Here is a 24,858-nt window from a genome sequence, read left to right on the forward strand (position 1 = left end):
TACTAGTTAGTACAATAGTATACAATGTACTTAAACAGCGAGTGTAATTGTATAAGATTCCTTTTTTTTTTTCATAATTAAATAATTATAATAATAGTATGCAATGTACTTTAAAAGTATAAATACAGTACAATACATTGAATAAAAGAAACAGCGAGTGAAATGTTTATCTAGTTTGAAATTCTATAAGCTTACATTTTTTTTCTTTAATTAATTACAGAATGAAACAAAAGTTTCTCTAAAATAAAAATGATTAAAGTAATCATAGGAGCTTCTCCTCTTATTACTTAATATTCACCTTCAGAGAAAATTACATTATTTTACATACAGAGGGGTAAACTGATGACAAAGTGGAGGAGGTGTTCACAAAAAAAGCAAACCTACTTTGCAAGATAGCTATACATTAGTTATACTTCTTTTCTCTGCAAGACTGTAATGTCCAAATGGTAATGTATTAATTTTGTTATCTGTGATGTACCTTTTATCATCATTAGCTGTGAGTGCTAGTTTGTATTGACGAACCGTGAACACAGAATGAGAATTGGAAGTAATGCACACTTGTAGTTTGGTCACTTGTTCACCTTCATACAGACAACGTCTATACTGATCAATTGTAAGGTGATCGACAACATTTTTTTTGACACCCTTAGCTTTACATGTAGGTTTCTCTTTTTCACACAACTTAATAGCATACATCTTTGGTCTCAAACCTACAAATTCTTCAACAATACTTCCACCGTTTTCATCCTTCATCAAACCTATTTCACCTGAATTTTTTCTTTCAATTTGGAAAGGATTATTTTCATCATAATTTCCTGTATCAAACAAAACTGAATTTTCCTTCATAAACTCATAGATATCAAATGAAAAATTGTATATTAAACTGTCGGTGTCAGTGTAGAGTAGTTGTGAGTTTGATTCTGTGTTTCTCAAAATAACGTTGTAGTGAAAATCGTTCATTTTCATTTTTGACAAATCTAAAATTGTAGCACCGAGGTAAACCGGTTGATTGTGATGAATTTGAAGTTTCTTCATTTCGATAACCATACACTGTTCGTCTACTATAATACGACGTTTGAAGTTTGCTCTTGAGATCAACGTACCAGCACCATAACGTCCCTTCCACTGTGTGACCCATCTGACGTCGCGCAGCTTCCTTACGTTCATTAATGAACGCCCAAAAATTGCGTTATTCATTAATTTATAGAAACTTTTCTCGAACTCATTTTTTGCTAACTTTCGTTTCTCTGTGTTCAAATCAATGTAGCATTTTAACCATGCGCTCTGATTAAACTGAATCGCTCTGTAAATGTGAGCTACTTTCATACCTAACTCTACACACTGTTTTAATAGCCTATAATGAAGAACATACCGTTCCTTGTTGTAAAGAGTGCTCATTAGTTTCGTAGATTTTTCAGGACACAATGGATAATCGGCATGTTTATCATGAAGTTCTAGCGGGTAGATTAAATCAACTTCTACCATAAACCCAACATCTGCTTCATCTCCTACATTCATAATGTCTAAATTCTCAACGTTTTCGACCCATTGAAAGCCGCCCGTTGGAAGAAACTGTTGCATAGCGAATCCGTACAAATTGTTCACGTCAAAGTACATTATGTATGATTCCGGTTTGGACTCATCGTATGTTAACATGTACTTGTTATTTGCTACTGCATGCCGCGTAACGCATTGCACATTACCACCGCGTATGGAGCGTTCGAAAAACTGCAGCATGTCGATATCCTGAAGTAATTCTAGCTGGACAGCTGTTATTTTCTTCATAGCACTCCATGCCATAGACGGTACCGTGTAGAAATGAGCGGCATCAATACCATATGTCTCTTTTCCACTCAATCAAAAGTTTTCAAATACATCGGCCAAGAGTAAAGTATCGATTTTCAAGTAAAGATCAGAATATTCACCCAACGATTTACAGTTAAACTTATTCCAAATAAGCTGAGCAAACGCGTAGTTTTCTTCCGAAACAGTTTCACCCTTTAAAGAGCTAAAGAATGAACTCCTTGACGGTAAACTAGTGTCGTCTAACACCTCCATACTAGTAACATATTCGTATGGAAATATCCCTTTCCGAGAAGCGAGTTTAAACTGTAAATCATCGGTGAAATACCGTCTCGTTACAAGCTTTGACTCGTCACTAAGTAATAGCGACATTTTGTCCAGCGAAAAAGGAATAAAGTTGTAAGTGTCTATAAATCTTAGTTCAACACACTGTCTTTGGTTATAACGTATAAAGTTTGAAAATCCTTTGTATCGTTCCATGTTCACTGCTAATAGTTTAATGTTCGTTCTGAGATTTGTCACAACATCCCCTCCCTTCCTATGCAGTTCTCTAATTATGAAATGACCATCATAGGCTGTCAAATTATGGAATGCTACCGGTAAGATAGAAATTTTACGATACTGTAAGTTACACAATTGATGTGCTGATCCCCTGTAAACACCCGTTAAATGACAATGATCGCGAACTTTAATTTCATTATCTGCAATTTCCTTCTCACATATGTGACATAATGTAGACGAAAGAAATTCATTTTCTTGCTCAACAGTTAATGCTAACATTGGTTTCGTATCAAAATAATAGGGCGCAAGCGTGTCCACCAAGTTATACATCTCATCTACGAACCATTTTACACAATCACTACCTCGATAGAGTTTGAAAGAGCACAAATCTCTGTCAAAACTACAGTGTAAATAATATGCTACGCTGTATGGCACATGTTCGTGAATTGGAGTTGAATGTGAGGTGACATCACTTGGAAAACAAGTAGACACAGGTTTCAGTATGCATTCTGTGTCAGCATACACAATAAAAGGCACTGGCTCTTTAACCTTATACTCGGTAAAGTACACTAGCCGTTCGCTATCTGAAGGCATTATACTTTTGCCCACCGGAAATTGTATACAGTTATTAGTATGCAAAGCTAATTTTTCCTTATTAGAAAAGTAAGACAAACACCGTCTGCAAATATAAATTCTATTATGGTTCTTCGTAAGAGATGAGCGCACAAGACGTGGAAGATTCTTAATCAAACAAAAGTGATACTTCTCACTGTCGCCAATCTGAAGCATTAGAAGATCTACGATCTTTTCACACGTTTTATGTGAAATGTACAAAGGTACAAGAGTAAACTCTTTTTTGTCATCATTCCGTCCTATGCACACCCAGTTGTTCTCGTCATACTGCGCTCCGAATACATTCACGGAGATTTCGTTTTGATCTTCAAATTTTCTCATGTATCTCATTTCCATCGGGATTGGTATGTCTTTTAAATTTAAAATTGCATTATAATGTGGATAAGAAGAAATGCGATCTACATGATGTTTAGCTGGAACTAAGCCAGCAACTACACTCCACGCAAAGCAAGCATCTCGTGTGTTCCGCAGATTAATAACTGCTTTCTTGTTTCGAATTGCTGTAGGCAACGTTAGACTAGTTGGCGACTTGCCCACGTGAAAACCTACATTTTTATTAATGTTTATCCGCAATTCGCGAATTCGTAGCAGAGACCATCCCGAATCACGAGCCTCGAACTCTGATAATTTTTTCAGAATCGGTCTCGTTACATGTTCGTTGTACCATTCTCTTAAATTAGTACCGTCAGTAATTTCAGCGTTCCTTGTATGAAAATAATTGTTATCGATTTTCTCGTGACGGACATGTTGTGTGCAGAGAACGGTATTTACTTTTAATGCTTGTGTCTTGAGTGCTTCCTTCACGTATTTATTAAACCACACGTAAGATTTATCTAGGAACTCTTCGGGGAGTAAGAAATCATTGTTAACGTTTACCACCGCTAGTGTGTACACTCTGCGCCGAAAAGCTTCCTCGATTTGTTTACACTGGAAAGCAGACAAATCTTCTATCTGAAAAGTTAGTCCATTAACAGCGCGAGCGTGAAAATAAATTTCTAACATCTGATTACGCATTTCCTCTAGCTCGTTAAGATTTTCAATCAGCTTGAACTGAGCTTCTTCTCGCTCGTCGCTAGGTTCGAACCGATATGAAATTAGTATTGATCCATTTACCTCCCTCATAAACGCGCGAATGCGTTCAAACGCTCTATCGAAATGAGTTTGCATTCTACCCGCATCTTCATCTGTCTGTAAATTAATGTCTAGTTTCCTACGTTTGCTGCTCGACTCCATGACTACAAAAAAAAAAATTACGATTTGGTGCTAAATTTTTCAGCAATCTCAAGACAAGTCCAGCAGTTGCTGTAGCAACGACTTATCAAGAATGTACAATCCGTCATTACACAGTATAACCATCGAGCTAGGTCACTACCTTCTGCATCGCGTGAACAGTGTACAGCTTCGCTAGGAAACTCCTCCTGAAGCTTCCCTAGCAATGTATTACGGTAATAGGAAATGTTATTTGAATTTTGTGACGAAAAGGAAAATTCAATTTTATAAATTTCTTCGAATGTATTATAGCCAAGAAATAAAAGAAAATGTTCATTACTTGAAAGTTCACTCAAAAGAAATCGCACTACAGCAGCTGTCACTTCCTGCTGGCTTTCGTAAGCTTTACTCAGGTTCGTCACATATACTGTATAACTGAAAAGAGAACCCCCTCTGTTCCATAGTTCAATACAATTAGCACTCACTTCTTGTTCTTGTTGTGCGCTCAGTTGTCCCGCTTCATCTTCAACAGGCTGTGAAGTAGCGACCACATCCTCCTCTCGATGTACTTGAAGACGACGACTCTGTATGCTTGGATATGCTTGATGTTCAGTTCCTGGTTTAATCTCAACTTTCTTCCACTTCATCATATTACCACCTCGGACCTGAAAAGACAACACCACATACTATTTTCAATTAACAAAACAATTATGCGAATACGGCGAAAAAAAAAATTTACATTAAGAACGAAAATACTCTCTGCATACTTACTTAGTTAAAATAGATGTCGTAACTGATGACATTCTACTGTAGGAAGCACACTTGATGGTAGCCCCTCTCCATGCCTCTGTACATCATTTTCAAGTTGTTTTTTAAAGAATTTATTTCTTCTATTTCTTCTGCTGTAAGTTTTGAGAATTGCGCCGGCAGGAAAACACTCACAGTCTCCTCATCTTCCCCTTCTATATCAACGATTATTTTCCTCCCAAATCTTGTTTCTACCGCTCTCAGCGCTTTAACCTTAAATGGATGGTTAAGTTGCAACTCACTTAACTTTCTATTATGATATTGTGGTGCCTTGGCAATTTTGTTTAATTTCATTAACATATCCATTCTGTTGAAACTGTTATATCTTTTTAAAATTAACAAACTAAATAAACTTACACTTACTGAAGAGGAAAGAAAAGTAGTAGTAGTAGTAGTAGTAGAGAACTCTTCCAACTAGATGATAGTTTTCATGTTGCGCTCTGCTCCTTAAATACTCCCTGCCACCACCTTCACTCCTCACCAGTAGGTTGGACTTGACACTAGTTCACCTTCACTCAAAATTACAACCTACAAAAAACATCCTGTTCGTGACAGAGATAACCTTCATCAAGTTAGAAAGCGGATCTTGCCTAGTAACAGCTGCACTGTAGCACTCCTTAGTGTTTCCCCCTCACCCCTCCAGTAAGAGAGGAGTGGGGGATCATTTTTTTTTAACATAAACTAACATCCTGTTCAGCTTTCACCAGCAAGTGACCTATTAAAGCAAATCCAGTTGCCACATAGTTACTGTACCTTGGACACAAGAGTAACCTTTCAAGAAAATTAATTACCTCTTACATAAAGACCTCTGAGTGTGTTGTCCTCATTCTACATGTGGTTGACCCCCTTAGCCAGTGAAAGCTACTCCAGCAAAATCCAGTCACAGCACCTTGCCTCCCCACACCTTTCAAGAATTAATTACCTCTCACATTAAGACCTTGCAGTATGTGTAGTTAACATTCCACACACGCCTTGCCAAGTGAGAGGCCCCTTCAGGGAGTGAAGCGCACGGGGGCATGCGCAGTGGCTGCCGCTGGTCCAGAATTCTTCTATCGAAACTCTGGTCCAGCTTTCTTCTAGATCCTCTACTCCCGTGCCATTGGAATTAACCAATTAAGGTTAAAATCCCCGACCCGGCCGGGAATCGAACCCGGGACCCTCTGAACCGAAGGCCAGGACGCTGACCGTTCAGCCAACGAGTCGGACACTACTCTAATAATGTACGCTGATGACATGGCTCTGGGATTGTGCTCAATGGCAGAACTACAGTCGACAATGATGAAGTTAGAAGCTTGGGCTTCAGATAACTAATTTGAAATTAACCAAGAAAAAGCAGTACAGATGGTGTTCAGAAAAGGTGGCAAGGTGGCCAAGGATGACACTGTATCATTAAATAATAAACCACTACAAATAGTGAAGAAATTAAAAAACGTGGGCATCACGTTCCAAACGAGCATGACATCCTTCAATAACCATGTCATAGACAGAACAGCAACAGCAATCAGAGTCACTCACAATATCAAGAATATATCTATGCTATTCCTTAACACAGTGACGACTTTATTCAGGACCGCAATAACCCCAATTGTCACATACGGAATCAATGTAATATGGGACAACCTGACAGTCGGTGACTCGGAGTGGATAGAAAGAGTCAAAGCAAGGTTCCTGAAGAAGGCCCTAGTAGTAGGTAAACTGGCACCCTCCAGACTTGTTTATGTACTGTGCATTGTGGCCTCCACGGTATACACTAGCCAGCGTATTGGTAGGTGTGCTAGGTACCAACTGATGAACCCACCCTAGCATGCGAGGTATTATAAATTTACTCATTCGGGACAAATATTTCAGATTCCCTATGGGAATCAACATCTATATCATCTGATGGCTAAGCAGGCATCAATTTTTGGTAAAGAGACAAAGTCTCTTAGTGCATTGGCACTGCCGGTGGCTCCAAGTAGCCCAGACAGTGCACTAGCCAGCGTATCGGTACGTGTGCTAGGTACCAACTGATGAGCCCACCCTAGCACACGAGGGTGAAACGCTGGGTACCAAGAATGAGTTGGCTGGAAAATTTATAATGTCCAATAACGGACCATTTATATTGGTATTACATACCTCTTAGTCGAGCAGCTCGTCTCCTTTCTCCCAAGTCTTCCCAATGAAGATCATTCATTAGATTAACATCTTGGTACTGTCACATTCAACCCATCAACTCATTAATTAAAACTGAGAGGACTTTTCCTTTTGGTGAAACTTACAGTCTGGCTTTCTATCCTGTTTATATCATGCCAATGTCTGCTGTCGATTTTACAACACTGTCAAGTTTTTTTTGTAGTTCCTCACAATCCTGTAACTTATTTAGTACTCTATACAGTATGAGATCATCTGAAAATTGCCATATCTCTGATGCCATTGTTTATATAATAAGAAACTTTAAAGGCCCAATAACACTGGTCTGTGGGATCCCCATCTTAATTATTACAGGATCAGGTGATGCTTCACCTACTCAAATTCTCTGAGTTCTATTTTCTAGAAATTCATCCACCTATTCAACAACTCTTTTGTCTAGTCCAATAGGCCTTCAACATCTATATCATCTGATGGCCAAGCAGGCATCTATTTTTGGTAATGAGACAAAGTCTCTTAGTGCATTGGCACTGCCGGTGTCTCCAAGTAGCCTACACAGTGGCCTCCACGGTATGCACTAGCCAGCGTATGGGTAGGAGTGCTAGGTACCAACTGATGAGCCCACCCTAGCACATGAGGGTGAAACGCTGGCAACCAAGAATGAGTTAGCTGGAAAATTTATAATGTCCAATAATGGACCATTTATATTGGTATTACATACCTCTTAGTCGAGCAGCTTGTCTCCTTTCTCCCAAGTCTTCCCAATGAAGATCATTCATTAGGTTAACATCTTGGTACTGTCACATTCAACCCATCAACTCAGTAATTAAAACTGAGAGGACTTTTCCTTTTGGTGAAACTTACAGTCTGGCTTTTTATCCTGTTTATATCATGCCAATGTCTGCTGTCGATTTCACAACACTGTCAAGTTCTTTTCGTAGTTCCTCACAATCCTGTAACTTATTTAGTACTCTATACAGTATGAGATCATCTGAAAATTGCCATATCTCTGATGCCATTGTTTATATAATAAGAAACTTTAAAGGCCCAATAACACTGGTCTGTGGGATCCCCATCTTAATTATTACAGGATCAGGTGATGCTTCACCTACTCAAATTATCTGAGTTCTATTTTCTAGAAATTCATCCACCTATTCAACAACTCTTTTGTCTAGTCCAATAGCCCTAATTTTTGTCATTCCCATGATCTACCCCATCAAAGCCTTGGATAGGTCAATGGCAATGCAGACTATTTGACCTTCGGAATGTAAAATATCTGCTATGTCTTTCTGGAATCCTACAAGTTGAGCTTCACTGGAATAAACTTTCCTAACTCCAAATTGCCTTCTCTCAAACCAGTTAGTAATTTCACAAACATATCTAATATAATTAGAAAGAATGCTTTCTCATAGCTTACAAACGGTATGCGTCAAGCTGACTGACCTGTAATTATACGCTTTATATTTATGACAGTTTCCCATGTAGGCTGCTGCTGCTATTGCAACTCTTCATTCATGTGGTATAACACCTTCATACAAACAGTAATCAAATAAGTATTTCAGGTATGACACTATATTCCAACCCATTGCCTTTACTATATACCCAGAAATATTTCTACCTAGGCCCTACTCAGAATAAAATAATTTTTTTATAGGCCTACATATATATTTTAAATTACATTCTTATAATAATAATTAATCCTTGTCATTTTCCCATGTACTTTCAATATTTCAGCACATAAGGGCAGTTTTAATTTCTGGTGTGTGTCGTAGAGAAAATTATAGTAATGTAGACATAATATAAGCTGTTGGGTTTATGTCATGTTAAGAAAATAAGGCTAAATTCTTTATGTTTCACACAGAACTTTGCTCTGGGTTTCCAGAAGAAACGTTCTCTGCAAAATGTAAAGAATTTCACCTTTCTTGACACGGCATACCCAAAAGCATATATCATGTCTACAATTACGGGCCATGAAAGCATCAGTGGTAATCATCATCATTTCTCCATATCCAGTTCCTGCCAGGTCGGGGTATTTATGGCACTTCTCCATCTTCCGGCGGGCTGAGTGGCTCAGACTGTTGAGGCGCTGGCCTTCTGACCCCAACTTGGCAGGTTCGATCCTGGCTCAGTCCAGTGGTATTTGAAGGTGCTCAAATACATCAGTCTCATGTCGGTAGATTTACTGGCATGTAATAGAACTCGTGCGGGACTAAATTTCGACACCTTGGCATCTCCAAAAACTGTAAAAGTAATTAGTGGGACTTAAAGCAAATAACATTATTATTTATTCTCCATCTTCCTCTTTCCTTCCACCATTCCCCTTCCACTAACTTGTTGCAGTCTAAATTTCGTCTTCTTATGCTGCTCTTCATTGATTCAATCCACCTTGTTCTAGGTATTCCTCTTGCTTTCTTGCCCTTGCACTTTGCCTCCATTATCTGTCTTGAAATTCTATTCTCCTCCATCCTCTTTATATGTCCAAACCACCTTAATTTATTTTTTTCAACTCTTTCATTTAACTTTCCTATCCCAGTTTTCTTCCTAACCTTCATTTCTCACTCTGTCTTTCCTTGTCTTTCCTATCATACTTCTTAGGAATTTCATCTCACTGGCTTGAATTTCTACTCTCTTGCCCACTAGTCAAAATCCAAGACTCAGCTGCATAAGTCAATATGGATACATATTACATACATTTTGTACATTATCCCTTTACTTTTCCTTGGTACTTCTTTGCTCCAAACAAGTTTTCTTACACATTGGTAGAAATATATTACTCTGCTGTACTCTCCTGCTAATCTCCATGTCAATGGGTGAGTTGGCCGTGCTGTTAGGAGCGCGCGGCTGTGAGTTTGCATCCGGGAGATAGTGGGTTCGAATCCCACTGTCAGCAGCCCTGAAGATGGTTTTCAATGGTTTCCCATTTTCACGCCAGGCAAATGCTGGGGCTGTACCTTAATTAAGGCCACGGCCGCTTCCTTCCAACTCCTAGACCTTTCCTATATCATCGTCGCCATAAGACCTATCTGTGTCGGTGTGACAAAGCCACTAGCAAAAATAAAAAAAAATTAAAATAAATAAATAAATAAATAAAAATAAAAAATCTCCATGTCCACCCTAGCATTTTGCATTAATTCACTTTCTAGGTATCCACAGTTTCCAGACTCTGACTTCCAGTTTTCACAGTGCCCTTTCCTTTTCTTTCCTTTCTCGACATCACCACAATCTTGCTTTTCTCTGTACTGATTTTCATGCCATACTTATTAATTTTTTCATTCAGTACAGTTGTTGTTGCTGCACTTCTTTGCTCTCCTTTCCCCAGATCACAACATCATCTGCCAATAGCAGTATCTTCATCTCTTTACCTTCATAGTCTTCCTTTGTTTCCTTTACCATTTTGTCCATGACCATAACAAACAAAAGATGTGACAGCACACTCTCCTGTCTTAGTCCAGTCTTATTCCTAAACCATTCTGTCTATCCAACTGGGGTCAGGTTTCTGCTAACACAGTTGTTGTAACTTGCTTGCACCATTTCTAACATTTCTCTTCCAAGTCTCTTTTTAACCATGGTTTCCCAAACCTTTTCTCTGGGGACACTATCATATGCTTTTTCTAAATCTATGAAAGTCATGACCAGATCTTTTCCATATTCCCAATTCTTTTCCATCAGTTTTCTGATGCTAAAGTTTGGGTCTACTGTAGATCTTCTACTCCTGAAGCCATATTGTTCCTTTTGTAACTCTCCTTCAATCTTTCTTCTCATTCTTCCTTCTAATATCCTTTCAAGTGTTTTAACTACCTGCAGTATAAGTGTGTTTCCTCTGTAGTTACCACTAACTTTCTTGTCCTCTTTCTCAAACACTGGTATTATTATCCCTTTCTTCCAGTTTTCTGGTATACATTTGTGTTTCCACATACACTTTAGTAGTTGGCACAACCAATACATACCAACAGGTCCAGAAGCCTTTATCATTTCCACATTGATTTCATATATCTCTGTTGCTTTTCCCATCTTCATCTTTTATACTGCTGACTCCACCTCCAGCATTGTTATATCATCCTCTGTTGTTGAGTCCTCGCACTGTATTGCTTCTATCTCCCCTGTACAGTTGTTCACATTCAATAGCTTATCAAAATACTCCTTCCATCTTTTCTTTATCTCTTCTGGGTGTGTTAATAGTTTCCCATCTTCCTTTTTCACTACTTTTGTTGGTCACTGTTTCTGTCCTCTTACTTTTTATAAGTCCATACAGCATCCTTTTACTGCCACTTACATCTGCTTCCATTTTTTGTGTAAATTCTTCCCCAACTCTTCTTCTTCCCTTCTCCTACCAACTTCTTCCATCTCCATTTGCTGTTGAGATACTTCCTTTTGCTTTCTTGTGTTTGATCTTGGTTCCATTCTCACCAAGCTATCTTCTTTTCTTTCACCACTTTCCTCACTTCCTCATTCCACCATGGTGTGTCTTTTTTTTTTTTTTTTTTTGTACTCTTGTAGATGTCCTGCTACAAGCACTCTCTGCTGCACTAACAAATGCCTTTTTAAAATTGGCCCACTCCTCTTCTGCATTTTCCACTTCAGTAACTGAGACTTGTTGCTTCAATCTCTCCTATTCCTGTACATTTTTTTCTTCCAATTTCCATACTTTTATTTTGATTTCTCTTATCTCTTTCTTTAGTTTTCCCATTTTTCCCTACTGTAATTTTTCCACCACATCTCTATGGTCCCCATCAAATGCTTTTCCTGGTAAAGCTGTCACATCCATCAGCTTCCTGCGATTTGTCCTTCCCACCAAAAAAGTAGTCAGTTACTGATTTTGTTCTTCTGTCACCCCACCCATATCTCATAATTTTCCTGCTGTTTTTCCTTCGAAACAATATATTCCCCACTATAAGTCCATTGCTTTCATAGAAGTCCACTAGTTCCTCTCCTTCGCAATTCTTTTTTCTATATCCTTATAGTCCAGTGACTTCTTCCTTTCCTTGTCTCTCGTTCCGACCTGTGCATTCAGGTCTCCCATAATAACCACTTCCACACCGGAAATTTCTCTTTCTACTTTATCCAAGAATCCTTCAATATCTTCATCCCTGTTTCCTGTCTGTGGTGCATACACTTGTATGAAGTCCATCACTTCATTCTTCATCTTAACACAGAGTTTACACGAGGACAGTAGACTGGACAATACAGTGAGCCAAGACAATATTGTCCTCGTGTGAACGAACTCGCCGAGGACAGGACAATGAATAAGCTACTGTCTTACGAGTTAGCCTCGCTTCCTATCTATCGGGACAATGCCTTTCCCCCACCATCGCTCTTATTGTCCTGTTGATAAGTATGTTAGAGTAATTTGTAGTTTTTCTCTGGCGGGTATTGCTTCTCTCATTAATGTATCGTTACGTTGAATCATCGGTGAGACCTTCCTCAGAAGGTCTTCAAAACATTCAGTTCACATCTTCATGCACATTTTATATTCTTGAGGATCTTCTAATTCTTTTAATAGATAATAAAACAGATGATCCTAATGAAGATCTGCGTGACAACCATTTCCGTAACCACAATCTCTTCTTATTTTTAGTTATAACATCTTCAACTATATCTAACACATCTTCGTATAAGATATGAATCAATTTCCTTAATTTTCCTTGAAGAGCACGGCGTTGTGGATCCATTTTGATGATGGAAAGCGGACGACTTGATATTGTCTTGTCCTGCGCAAGGGAACTGTTCACGGAGCACAGGACATTACCAGGACAATACAATATTATCCTGTCTTGCATACTGTCCTCGTGTAAACTCGGCTTTAGTCTAATGTTCATTATTCTGTCACACATTCTACCACTTCAACTTACTCCTCCAATTGCTTTGAAATGATTAGTCCCACTCCATTTATTGCCTCTTGGCCACCACTCCAGTATAATGTGTATCCTTTCCTCAGTTCCTTCCTTCTTTTACCTTTCCATTTCACTTCACTCAGGCCCATCATTTCTAGCTTCTCCTCCATGAAATCTATTACTCCCTCTGCCTTTCCTGCCAGGACATAAGATTTACTATTATTATCTTAATGTTGGTTACTGGTTGCCCATTTCCCACAGTTCCCCCAGTACCCAGAGAACTGCATGTCGTTTTAAGCAGGGGATGCTCTAGCATTTTCCGAGGTTGATTTCCTAGTACCATACCATATATAACCTATTATTATGATGGGCTCGCCACTCCCAAAGGCATTTTATACCTACTGCCTGGTGTTATTCTAGGCCGCTCCGCTGGAGTACAGACGCTACAAGTTTCCTTCTTCTGCCACCTATGCCATACCGAAGTCTACCTTCTTTGCCACTGATGCCGTTGGGGTCTTCACTCATACCCTGGGCTTGGGCCCTCCATATTTGTGACCCCTGGAGAGATGGTGTCCCAGTATTTTAAAGCCCCCACAAATTGGGCTGCCTGTTGGTCCACGGGTTTTATTGGGTATTTCAACCAGTCCTATTGGATTTTAGGGTCTTCCAGGGATGCACTCTGTAGGGGTTAACAGGCTCCCTCGAGAAAAAGCATTAGTGGTAACATATAGTAATTTAATTTGTATAAGTGTTGAGTTTTAATTACATTTTTATTGTCTCAGTTAACCTGTAGGAATTACAATATGCTTAAGTGCACTTTAGAGTTTTTGTTTTGTTATATTATTTGATATTATCTGGCTTTCTTCATTGGTGTGTAATCGTTTGTGTAACCCTTTTGATATTTTAGCATTTAACAACAGTTTTTGTTGGGACCTTTATTCTCAACTGATCTGCATTTGGGACTATCACCTAGATGGTAGCTTTCCTATCAGATGTTTACCTAGTGTTTTCTTTTAATTTCAAAGAAGTTTAGATTTATCAAACATCTCCTTTGGTAAATATTCTAGTGTCTTTCCTCTTCCTTGCCCTAGTGTGCCTTCTTGAATTCCAGTTTTATCTTCATATTATTATCTTTCCCCATTTTAGTAACTCCTTTCAAACTTATTCATATGCTAATGTCATTCCATGCCCTCCCTCCACTTACAGCTCACAACATACCACTTAGTGATGCAGTTTGTCTCCTTATTCCCAAGTCTTTTTTACAATCTATTTTACATCGCACTGACACAGATAGCTCTTATGACAATGATGTGATAGGAAAGGGCTAGGAGTGTGAAAGAAGCAGCCATGGCCTTAATTAAGGTACAGCTCCAGCATTTGCCTGGTGTGAAAATGGGAAGCCACAGAAAACCATCTTCAGGACTGCCGACAGTGGGGCTCAAACCCACTATCTCCCAGATGCAAGCTCACAGCTGTGCACTCCTAACCACACAGCCAACTTGCCCGGGGATCCCAAGTCTTCCTAACCACATGTTTGCAACATTCTTGGAACACTAGGCGTACTCTTTTGTCAGTAATTACCCAGAAGAAATTGTGCTACTTCCCTTTACATCTTCTCCATTGTTTAAGTCAAGAACTCCTGGTGACAGTCCCATACAGTGGAACCATATTCCAATTGGGGTCTTACCAGTGATGTATGTGCCCTCTCTTTTGCATCCTTACTCATCCTCTAAATACACTCCTAAGGGCATGAAGTGACCTATAGCCTTTATTTACAATCTTTTTGCAGTCACTGACAACCCTATATTTTGTTTATTATTTTATACAGTATTACATCATTTGCTGAAAGCTTTATCTGTGATTCTATTGCTTTCCTCAAATTGTTGATATACATAGGAAAGCATAAAGGTCCAGCAACACTGCCTTGCCGAACCCCCCAATTGAACCATTACAGAATCAGGCACAGTGGACACAATCTGCCATTAAGACCAAGTCATCTACATAGGCCAAACAGCTTACTACATTTCTGCCTAACTGAATCCCTCCCTACCACTTTATACCTTTCAGCAGATGATCCATGTAAACTGTGAACAACGAAGCCTTGACTAACCCCTGTATGTACCTTAAACCAAGAATTCATTCTACCATCAATTCTCACTGCAGCCCAATTGTTAATATAAGTGCCTTTTATTGATTTGTATACGGTAATCTACACTTGATCCCATAGTTCTCCAGTATAGCGAACATCTTTTCCCTCAGTAGTCTGTCATATGCTTTCTCTACATCTACAAAACATAAACATAAGTGCCACTTCCTTTTGTAGCATTTTTCAATAAAGTACCTAGCGTATACTGAAAATCTGATCCTGACAGCCCCTCTGTGGTCTGAAACCACACTGGTTTTCATCCTTTCAACCACTGATCACAGCCTCCTTTTCAAGATGCTAGTGAGCACTTTGCCCGGTATACTAATCAGTGAGATACCTCGATAGTTGTTGCAATCCTTCCTGTTCCATTACTTATAAATGAGTGGGGCTGAGTTTTGTCAAGCTCTTATAGTTGGAAGCAGTTGGGTTGTATGTGTATTGTGGAGAGAGAGAATGATCTAGATAGGCCCATTTTTGACTTTTTAAATCCTGCCTTTACTTTCGTGTAGCTTTATTATTTAAAGTGCTGAAACAACTCCCTTTTTCTCCTCTGACTTCAGTTGATGGAAGAAGGTTCCCTAGCTATGCCTTCCCCTTAAAACAGTAGTCATCACCAGTGATATGGTCTAAAAACGTATCTGTGGGGATATTATTTGAATTACCAATATTTAAAATTATAACCTAAAATGATCTGTTATTTTGTACGTATTGTGCTTGTTTTAAGAGCTGATTTGCACATATTTTGCAGATTCATTTGTCAATAAGTATGGAGCGGCCGCTGTTCATCAAATGTGAGCCAGCATGGCCTTCAGATACAGAACAACAACCTTCTAACTTTGTAAGTTGATTATCATATTCTTGTAATGCTTGAGAATATTATGGAATGTAAATTGGATGAAACCCAGTGCAGTTTTTGAGACCACAGAAGGGCTGTCAGCACCAGTTTTTGTATTGTCAAGTAATTAAAAAGTACAATGTGATGAATCCTACATCTAGAGAAAGCATACAAAGAGTATACTGATGGACTATGGGATAAGGGATTTAGTTTATCTAGGTTGTTAATTAAGCCACTATGACAATTAATTCTTAGTTGAAAGGCATTACAGGGGTTAGCAATGGTGTTAATCTTTCACCTTTGTTGTTCGTAGTATGTGTTACAGGATTTTTGAGGTTCACAGTGGGATGAGAAGCGTCTGGGTTGAATGGCTGGACAAGGAATTAACTAGAGCAGAACTTAACATAACAAATTTATTTCTTCCCTTTTATTAAAATTGAGAGATAGAAAACCTGAATGGAAAACAAGCAAATAGAACAGATTATTATTGAGCTCATCAACTCTAACAATAACAGGGACTTAGAAGTCCAAAAATCAGGTACAAAACTTGAGATAATTATCAGTTTATTGATTTACATAGAAAATAGCATTATTGCTCCTAACAGGTACAAAAATTTTATAACAGCTTAATTTGTTCCAAGAAGGTACATTAATCAGAAATCTGAACTCTGAAAAACCATACTCTAGCCTCACCGAGCAGTCAGTTTCCATTGATACACAGAAATTACACTAAGAAACTCATTGGGATACCTCACTTTAGAGTGTTCATCAATTACTCTACAGTAGTCCGACTCTGTGGCTAAATGGTTAGCATGCTGGCATTTGGCCTCAGGGGTCCCGGGTTCGATTCATGGCAGGGTTGGGAATATTAACCATAATTGATTAATTTTGCTGGCATGGTGGCTGGGTGTATGTGTTGTCTTCATCATCTTTTCATCCTCATCACAACGCCCAGGCCACCTACAGGTGTCAAATCAAACGATCTACATCTGGCGAGCCGAACTTGACTTCGGACACTCCGGCACTAAAAGTCATATGCTATCTCATTTCATTACTCCACAGTAACATTAAGCACTGTTCCTAAAGAGAACCAAGGCACAGAAACAGTTAAGAAATAAACAGGGGCATAATTGTCCATACTACATGGCCTTAATGAAAAAAGAAATTGGTTGCACATAACTGGCCATAAACAAAATGCGAGGAGGTGAACCACCTGCACTCCTCCTAGAAATTGTTAAAACCCTAAGTGGGCTTATGGCCCAAAGATACAGAGGCTAATCCTATACTACACCAGGGTGACTAAAGGAGAAACATTAATGCCAAGACAATATTTGAAAAATTTAGAGGTTGAAGACTTTAGTCACCCAATGCAAGATTGAATGTGAAACGGCAGAGGGTCATCACTCTTTGTTCCCTTACATTACGTATTTCCCAGTAGGGAATAGAACCAGTGTCCTCAGACTTGCAAAAAATTCTACATTAAAAACAACCAGTTTACAAAATTACATTAAAAGAAAAGGGTTTGAAACCTTCCCCTCAGACTACACGCAGGAGCTATCACATGTCTAGGTAAATTCTGCCTTTAACTTGTGCCACTGGATCTTCCTCATGCAGGCTTTGTGCCTGTCTCCCTTCAGACAAGTTGCACTCCTGAGCACTGCAGCATTTCAGACAAAACGGCCCTAAAGTGCCCTGCTTTTATAGGACCATAAAGGGGAAGCTTCCAGAACTCTTTACTGATAGTCTGGATTCCTGTACACACCCCCGGTCTTATTTGGTTAGAGATCATATTTCCGAGAATTTGATAGGTTGATTACAATTGAGGAGGAACCAGCTGATGTGTTGACAACTTTGGTACATTAAAAACAAAACCTCAGAACCAGTTTTACAAACTTCAAGATAAACATTACTCAATCAAGTAATTACAAATTGATGGTATAGCCATCTAACGGTAGACATCAAAATCTTTGGTAGTTCACAAGTTCAAGTTCATTGGGATAGATGGCCTTAGAGAAGGCGTGCAGTTTAAATGGCTGGGGAAGGTGTACGTCGGGTACTGTATGAATGGATCATTGATAAAATGGCAGAGAAGGACTGAGTTAAGTAGAAATATAATGTGCTAATGACTTGATCATATTGGCAGATGGCCCTCAAAGTTTCCAATCTAATATCTTGGAGCTGGAAAAGCAGTACAGCAAGTATGGTATGAAAATCCATTTCCAAGAGCAAAATGTTATTGGTGGAGAATGATTCATAAAAAATTGATTAGCAGGTAGGGAATATGAAACAGGAACACTTAGGGTGTACTTGGTACTTAATTAAGAAATTACCAACTTGCTATGTGGGTGTGAGAACTGGATGAACTCGGGTTATCTTGTTCATGAACTGGATGTAACAATCCTGAAAGTGACGAGAATGATTGCTTGTATTTGGGAACAATGGCAGGAGGGTACTTGGAGTGACAAGATAATGAACAGTGGATGAGTTTTTGTGTGTAAACCAGAATATCTTCACGACATTCATGTTATCCACTCTCTCCTCATTATTCAGAGTGCAATTTCTGTACAGATATTGTCACATTATTCGGATTGGTCTCCATATATTCAGTGTTCTTGGCATTAAGATCATATTGGATTAGTTGTTGGAGATCAAACCTGCTTATACTTGTGAAGAATGGTCTGTGCAAGCATGCTCTGTAAGTAATGTATTGTAATAGTGAAGAGTTGTGATGCTGGATGCACACCGACAGTTAGAGGAAAGCTGACTTGGCTGATAGTGTAGCCTCTTGCAGTCTAACATACTGTGCTACCTCATGAACATTGAAATAGAGAATGATAGAGAGAAGGATAGGAACATGCCTTGGAATAAACAGAGTGACAAGTCAATGTGCAGAGAGGGAATAACAGAAACGGGAGACAAGACAAAACTCAAGGGTTCTCATGTCCTCTTGTTCTTTTACATTAACAATTTCAGTCCCCGTCACTCCGCTAGCCTGTAGTCTCTCAAGCCCAGCCATTTTCAGAGTCTGCTGGCAGTTACTACATGCATGAAACAAATCTATATTTTCAAAACCCTTCCACCAATAAGCATGAAATGCAGATATGTGTATATATATCAAGAAACCTGTTCCTATTCATATTGTTTGAAAATAGAGGCCTGGCAATAAGTTCATCTGAGCTCAAATATAAACACAAGAGTGGTTTCATCTTACCCTGTTATTAACCATAAGCCTACAAATATCTTCATTTCACCAACAGATACATCACTTCATTTCAGATTTTTCGGAGATGTAGCCATTTGCGGATTTTGTCTATAGTACTTGCTAGTTTCATCAGCCAACCTTTGAAACCATTCATCAGCCATGAAAAGAGCAGCAAATTTTAAAACAATTGAGAGTTCTGCAACTTGGCACTTAACTTCTGTATTAATATTGAAGTTTTCAATTTGAGGAGATGTGTCCTGAGTGGGTTTAAAAAATGGTTCAGCACTACGATTTACAGATATGTCAACACCATTTACAGTTTCAGCGTCATATTACACTCGGGAATATTTACACTCGTACCAGTAATGGGCTGAGCACCTGTACTTATGTTTTGTGGCTTTCTTCTCTCTTCATACTCGCTATCGTCATCACTGTTAGTAATAAAATCATTCAGAGATCACAGTCTAACTCTCCACTAAACTCAGAATCACTATCCACTAATATTTCATGTATTTCTTCTTGATCAAGCGATTCATAAACATTGCATATGGGTCCTGCCATCTTTACCAATCAGTTACTCAAACTGCATGGATTAAAATTATCTTATATAGCAATATAGTGCCAGTAATATAGGCAAAAAGAATGTCCTGGGATACCTTCAACATTCAGCTTCAAGTAACAAAACTGCTGACACTATCTACCATCTGCAGAGAGAATTATCATGCTCTGAACTGAACCGTGTGCTATATCAAGAAAAGCTGATTCAGCTGTCCATAGGCATAACATGACGGCGGGGCTGAATGTGTTAATTTTTTCCCAGCACTCTGGTACGCCACATCATCTGGAGTGTGGCCATCAACACATGCACTGGAAGGGAATCATCTTCACAGATCTTCACTTTTGATGTAGGGCATGTAGAATGAGTTATAAGCCTGATAGGCAAAGGAAAGGAGAAGAGACAAGAAGATAAAGCTTTATACATGAGATGCAAGTCTAGAACATTGCAGAAAACAACCCGAACTGTTCAGAATGACTAATGGACAATAACAAATAAGAGCTAAATTAACTTAATCCAGACAAATCATATTGAAATATAATTACTTCTGCGGTAATAGAGAAAACATTTTTGTGAAGTATTAAAGTTTTTCTGTGATTTTTTTGTGATGTGAGGTGCAGTTAACTAAAACCCGCCCAGGTTCGTGTGTGGAAGCATTTGTCATTCAGAAATTTTCTTGAGGAGCCCAAATAATTAGAAGTCACAGTGTGATATACCTGGGCTGTAAGGTGGGTGGCCAGAACTTCGAGCACCATTTCTTCACTAACTCCTCTTCCAAGATGCCTGTGATAAGTGGGCACCAGACAACAGTATGTTCATATGCTTCCCCCTAATGATCATAGGTAATAAATTTCATATTAATCAGTTTTGAAGAGCAATATAGTGTAAAACAAAAGCTAAAGGTTTTCACCTATTTAATACTGTTTGTTGTGACCTTAAAAGAGTTACATATATTTGTTGAAACTAGTTTCGGTCTTACCAGAGACCATCATCAGTCAAAATCAAAGTTAAGGCAAGACATGTATATAGATAAAATATATGAAGCAAGCATGAAATTCAAGACAAGTAAAGATTTGAAGAACACCTTTCTTCAATTTGAAAACTGCATCTCACAGGTTACAAGAATCACTATTGAGTAGGTGGAAACCTTTAGCTTTTGTTTTACACTGTATTTTACCCCTAATGACTTGAAGGAAGTTTTGAAAGGTTTGAAATCACTGCCATATTTACTTGCTGCTAACACAGCATAATAATACATGTGAATTCCTACATGAGAATGATACGGTATGACCACTATGACAGCTTGATGATATGTGCTTGGTAGAGTGAACAACGGGACCTAAGTGGATTTCATTTTATCCTGCCTCATACAAACCCTGCAGACCTTGTGGAGTTTCAAATTAGTTAAGCCATCATACAAAAAAATCTTTTTTGTAAGATTTCTGTTTTTCTTCCATAATTTTCTAATCATCTTACTATCTTCATGTGCTAGTTAATGTGGTGTACATGACAGCTAATATCACCTCTACCAGTCTTATCGTGGTAGAATCTCCAGTTTCAAGCTTGAAGTCACTAAGAACTATGTTAAATGTACCGAGTTACCTTTGCTATATAAAATTTGTGTATTGTCCACATGTGCAATAGCAGCATTGGACGGATTGGATAATAGCAGCATGGGCAAGAGGGGAAATTAAATAAAGGAGTAATATAAAAAATATGAGAATATATCGTAGGTTGACAGAATTGTTGAATTTATTCATATTTGCATAGCAACAGCTTAAATAAACATATTCATGTAATCCTATCTCAAATGATAGTGGTTTGTGATTGCTACATTAAACCCTTAAATGAATTTCAAAAATTAAAAGCGGAATCACATGAAAGTTATCAAATAAATTTGGTACTTTATGAACAAAACCCTAGCAGTCCTAGCATAATAAGCTGGATAATAATTTACAGAAGTAATCTTTGTTCTTTACGATTATTACTAAATGATGCATCCGGGAGATAGTGGATTCAAACCCCACTGTCAAATTAAAAAACTAAATGGTGCAAGTATCCATAAAGAATAAATCTTTAATAAAAGATATGGCAACATTATGAGTTATTTGAAATATCGCATAGAATTACTAAATAATTCTAATAAATTGAAATTAATTTTATTTAAAATGGTCCATTAGGTAGATTAAATTTCATCCTGAATGATAAATAATGTTTCTCCTTGTACCAGATCATCTTAGATTTGTTAAGAAGGAAGTCATTCTTTTTTCAGTGTCAACTCAGTTATTATAACGCTGTAAAAATGAATAGTAGAATGGCCATGTTTTGTTAATTTTTTACAGGTATCTTACAGTGTTATATTTCGTGTTTCAATAGACTGAAAAACTATAAGTTACATTAACTGAGTCACCATTGAAAGAGAAAGGCTTCCTTACTTATAAGATGTAATATGAGCACGCTCAATTCTAAAACATAAAAATCTAGCACATAACTGTCAACACTCACTCATTATCACATGTATCTATACTAATATATAAAGAGGTAAAGTTTGTTTGTATGTGATGGCTAATCTCAGGAACTACTGGACTGATTCTAAAAATGATTTTAGTAATGTAAATATTCATTATTCCTGAGGGACATGGGCTGTGTTTTATTTTCAAAGCAATTCGAGTAGGGGGGGCATGGGGGAGACATAAAAATACTAAGCTAAAACAGGCAAAATATCAAACTTGTCATACAAGGACAAGACAAAGTCCAATTTAAGCCTTTTGACGCAAGGAACAAAACTCAGTAAGTCCTACAGGCCCTAAAACCAGCTGTTACGGAGATATTGGCATCACACTACCCTTGCTCTTGGAATCGGATAAGAAATGAACTACCATAACGATGCCAACGTCAGCCCCAGTATTCTTACAGCAGCGAGATTGTCTACAATATATCACAAAAACCTAATATGTTACAGACATGAAAGTTGGTACGGTATTTGAATCTCCTTTAAAAATAAAAGAACACAAATTTTTGTTTTCAGAAAATCCACTTAAGGGGTAAGGGCAGGGGGGGGAGGGGTGAAAAGAAATGAGGAAGGAGTTGTATTCTCTATATGAGGATACATATATCTCAGAAATTGAATATTTTACAGACGTCAAAACTGGTAGTTGGAATCTCTTTTAAAAATAAATAACCACACTTTTTAAAATGAAAAATTGACTTAAGGGGGTGAAATAATAAAAAAAAGTGGGTGAATTTTAAAAATGGGTATCTTCTTCTTCTACCGCTTTTACCACACCTGTGGGGTCGCGGGTGCTAACTGTGTTGCACATGTGGATTTGACCCTGTTTTACAGCTTGATGCCCTTCCTGATGCCAACCCCATGTGTAGGGATGTAATTACTATTGCGTGTTCCTGTTGTGGTTGGTAATGTGGTGTGTTGAGTGAATATGAAGAGGAGAGTGTTGGGACAAACACAAACAACCTGTCCCCGAGCCAGATGAATTAATCACACGCGATTAAAATCCTTGACCCAGCCCGGAATCGAACCTGGAACCCTGTGAACCAAAGGCCTCAACGCTCAATGCTGACCACTCAGCCAAGTAGTGGGGCAGTTTTTAAAATCAGTATATTTACAGTATATCTCATAAACTTAACATGTTACAGACATGAAAATTGGTATTTCTAATCCCCTTAAAAAAAAAAAAAGAAACATGTACTCTTTGTTTTTGGAAAATCATCTTAAGCTGGAGATCAAAAATAAGTGAAGGAGGAGATGAATTCTCTTTATGAGGATACTTATATCTCAAAAGCTAAGATGTTACAGACATGAAAATTGGTATTTAAAATCTTTAGAAATAAAAAAACCCTTGTATTTTTAATTTTTTTTTTACTTAAAAGAGGACTGTTTCTCACATGTAGAGTTCCATGTTGCATGTTCCAGATTTAGCTCTGTCAGTAGCCTGGTCATCTTACCTCCAAAAGGCAATACCACAACCGTGGTTTACAAAGAGTTTCTGGGGTGAATGAAATGCAATTTTTCATTGAGTTTTTATACTTTAGGGATCTTAGTGCACTACCGAGGAACAATTGATTTTTATCAACTTACCAAATCCTCGCTAGCGAAGTCGTTTGTAACAGCTAGTTGTCAATAAACTGCATTTCAGTCAAAGATCAATTTTATTTGTTTGTTATGATTATTACAATTTGCTTCACATCGCACTGACACGGACAGGTCTTATAAAAAAATTGAGGCAGGAAAGGGCTAGTAGTGGGAAGGAAGTGACCATAGCCTTAATTAAGTTACAGCCCCAGCATATGTCTGGTATGAAAACGGGAAATTGTCAGTAACCATCTTCAGGGCTGCTGACAGTGGGGTTCGAACCCACTGTCTCCTGAATTCAAGCTGATAACTATGTGACCCAAACCACACCTCCACTGGCTCGGTATTATTATTATTATTATTATTATTATTATTATTATTATTATTATTATTATTATTATTATTATTATTATTATTGTTATTGGCTTTGGTATACTTCCTGTCATTCATCTAATACACTGAAAATGTGGCTTATCAAAGACTTCATTGTGGATGCTGTCACTTCCTGTTTAAATTTATCTGTAATAATCCAAAATAATGACAATAATTTATGCACTAATTTATATCATGTGTTATTGATTGTTACTTTTAACTGTGACTGTTATGATATAGAATTATTAGTAACATGCTCATGTCTTACTCATAAGAAAATTGTGGATGCTGTCACTTCCTGTTTAAATTTATCTGTAATAATCCAAAATAATGACAATAATTTATGCACTAATTTATATCATGTGTTATTGATTGTTACTTTTAACTGTGACTGTTATGATATAGAATTATTAGTAACATGCTCATGTCTTACTCATAAGAAAATTGTGGCACTATACCTGTATACAATAAAGAAATCCAGAAATGCCTAATGCAAAACTGTAGCAGTTGGAACAAATTACAATGCACCCTAAAGTTGAGAGTGTGTTATGTTATAATAATGTTGCAAAGTAACTGAATAGACAAAATCTAACTACTAAACCACTACAGTACAAGGATTCTCTCTGTGAAGATCTAATATTCACAGCATTTAAGAAATACTATCATTTTGGAGAGTACTTAACGTTTGTAGTCTTCATTCTGCATCATTTTGCTGTTTTCTCCAGGAGAATGCCAACATCTTAGCC

The 24,858-nt window shown here is 37.9% G+C and overlaps 1 protein-coding gene across 1 annotated transcript in view; it reads left to right on the plus strand.

Annotated features, from left to right (window-relative positions):
- LOC136875052 (zinc finger protein 852) overlaps nt 1-24,858 on the plus strand; it is a 91,445-nt gene that overhangs the window by 15,916 nt on the left and 50,671 nt on the right. Inside the window, exon 2 of the mRNA XM_068227875.1 lies at nt 15,806-15,895. Coding sequence (XP_068083976.1) covers nt 15,824-15,895 — 72 coding nt within the window. The 5' untranslated portion in view covers nt 15,806-15,823. The remainder of the gene's footprint in view (nt 1-15,805; nt 15,896-24,858) is intronic.

This window comes from Anabrus simplex, chromosome 5 (genome assembly GCF_040414725.1).
Source record: "Anabrus simplex isolate iqAnaSimp1 chromosome 5, ASM4041472v1, whole genome shotgun sequence".
Lineage (NCBI taxonomy): Eukaryota > Metazoa > Arthropoda > Insecta > Orthoptera > Tettigoniidae > Anabrus > Anabrus simplex.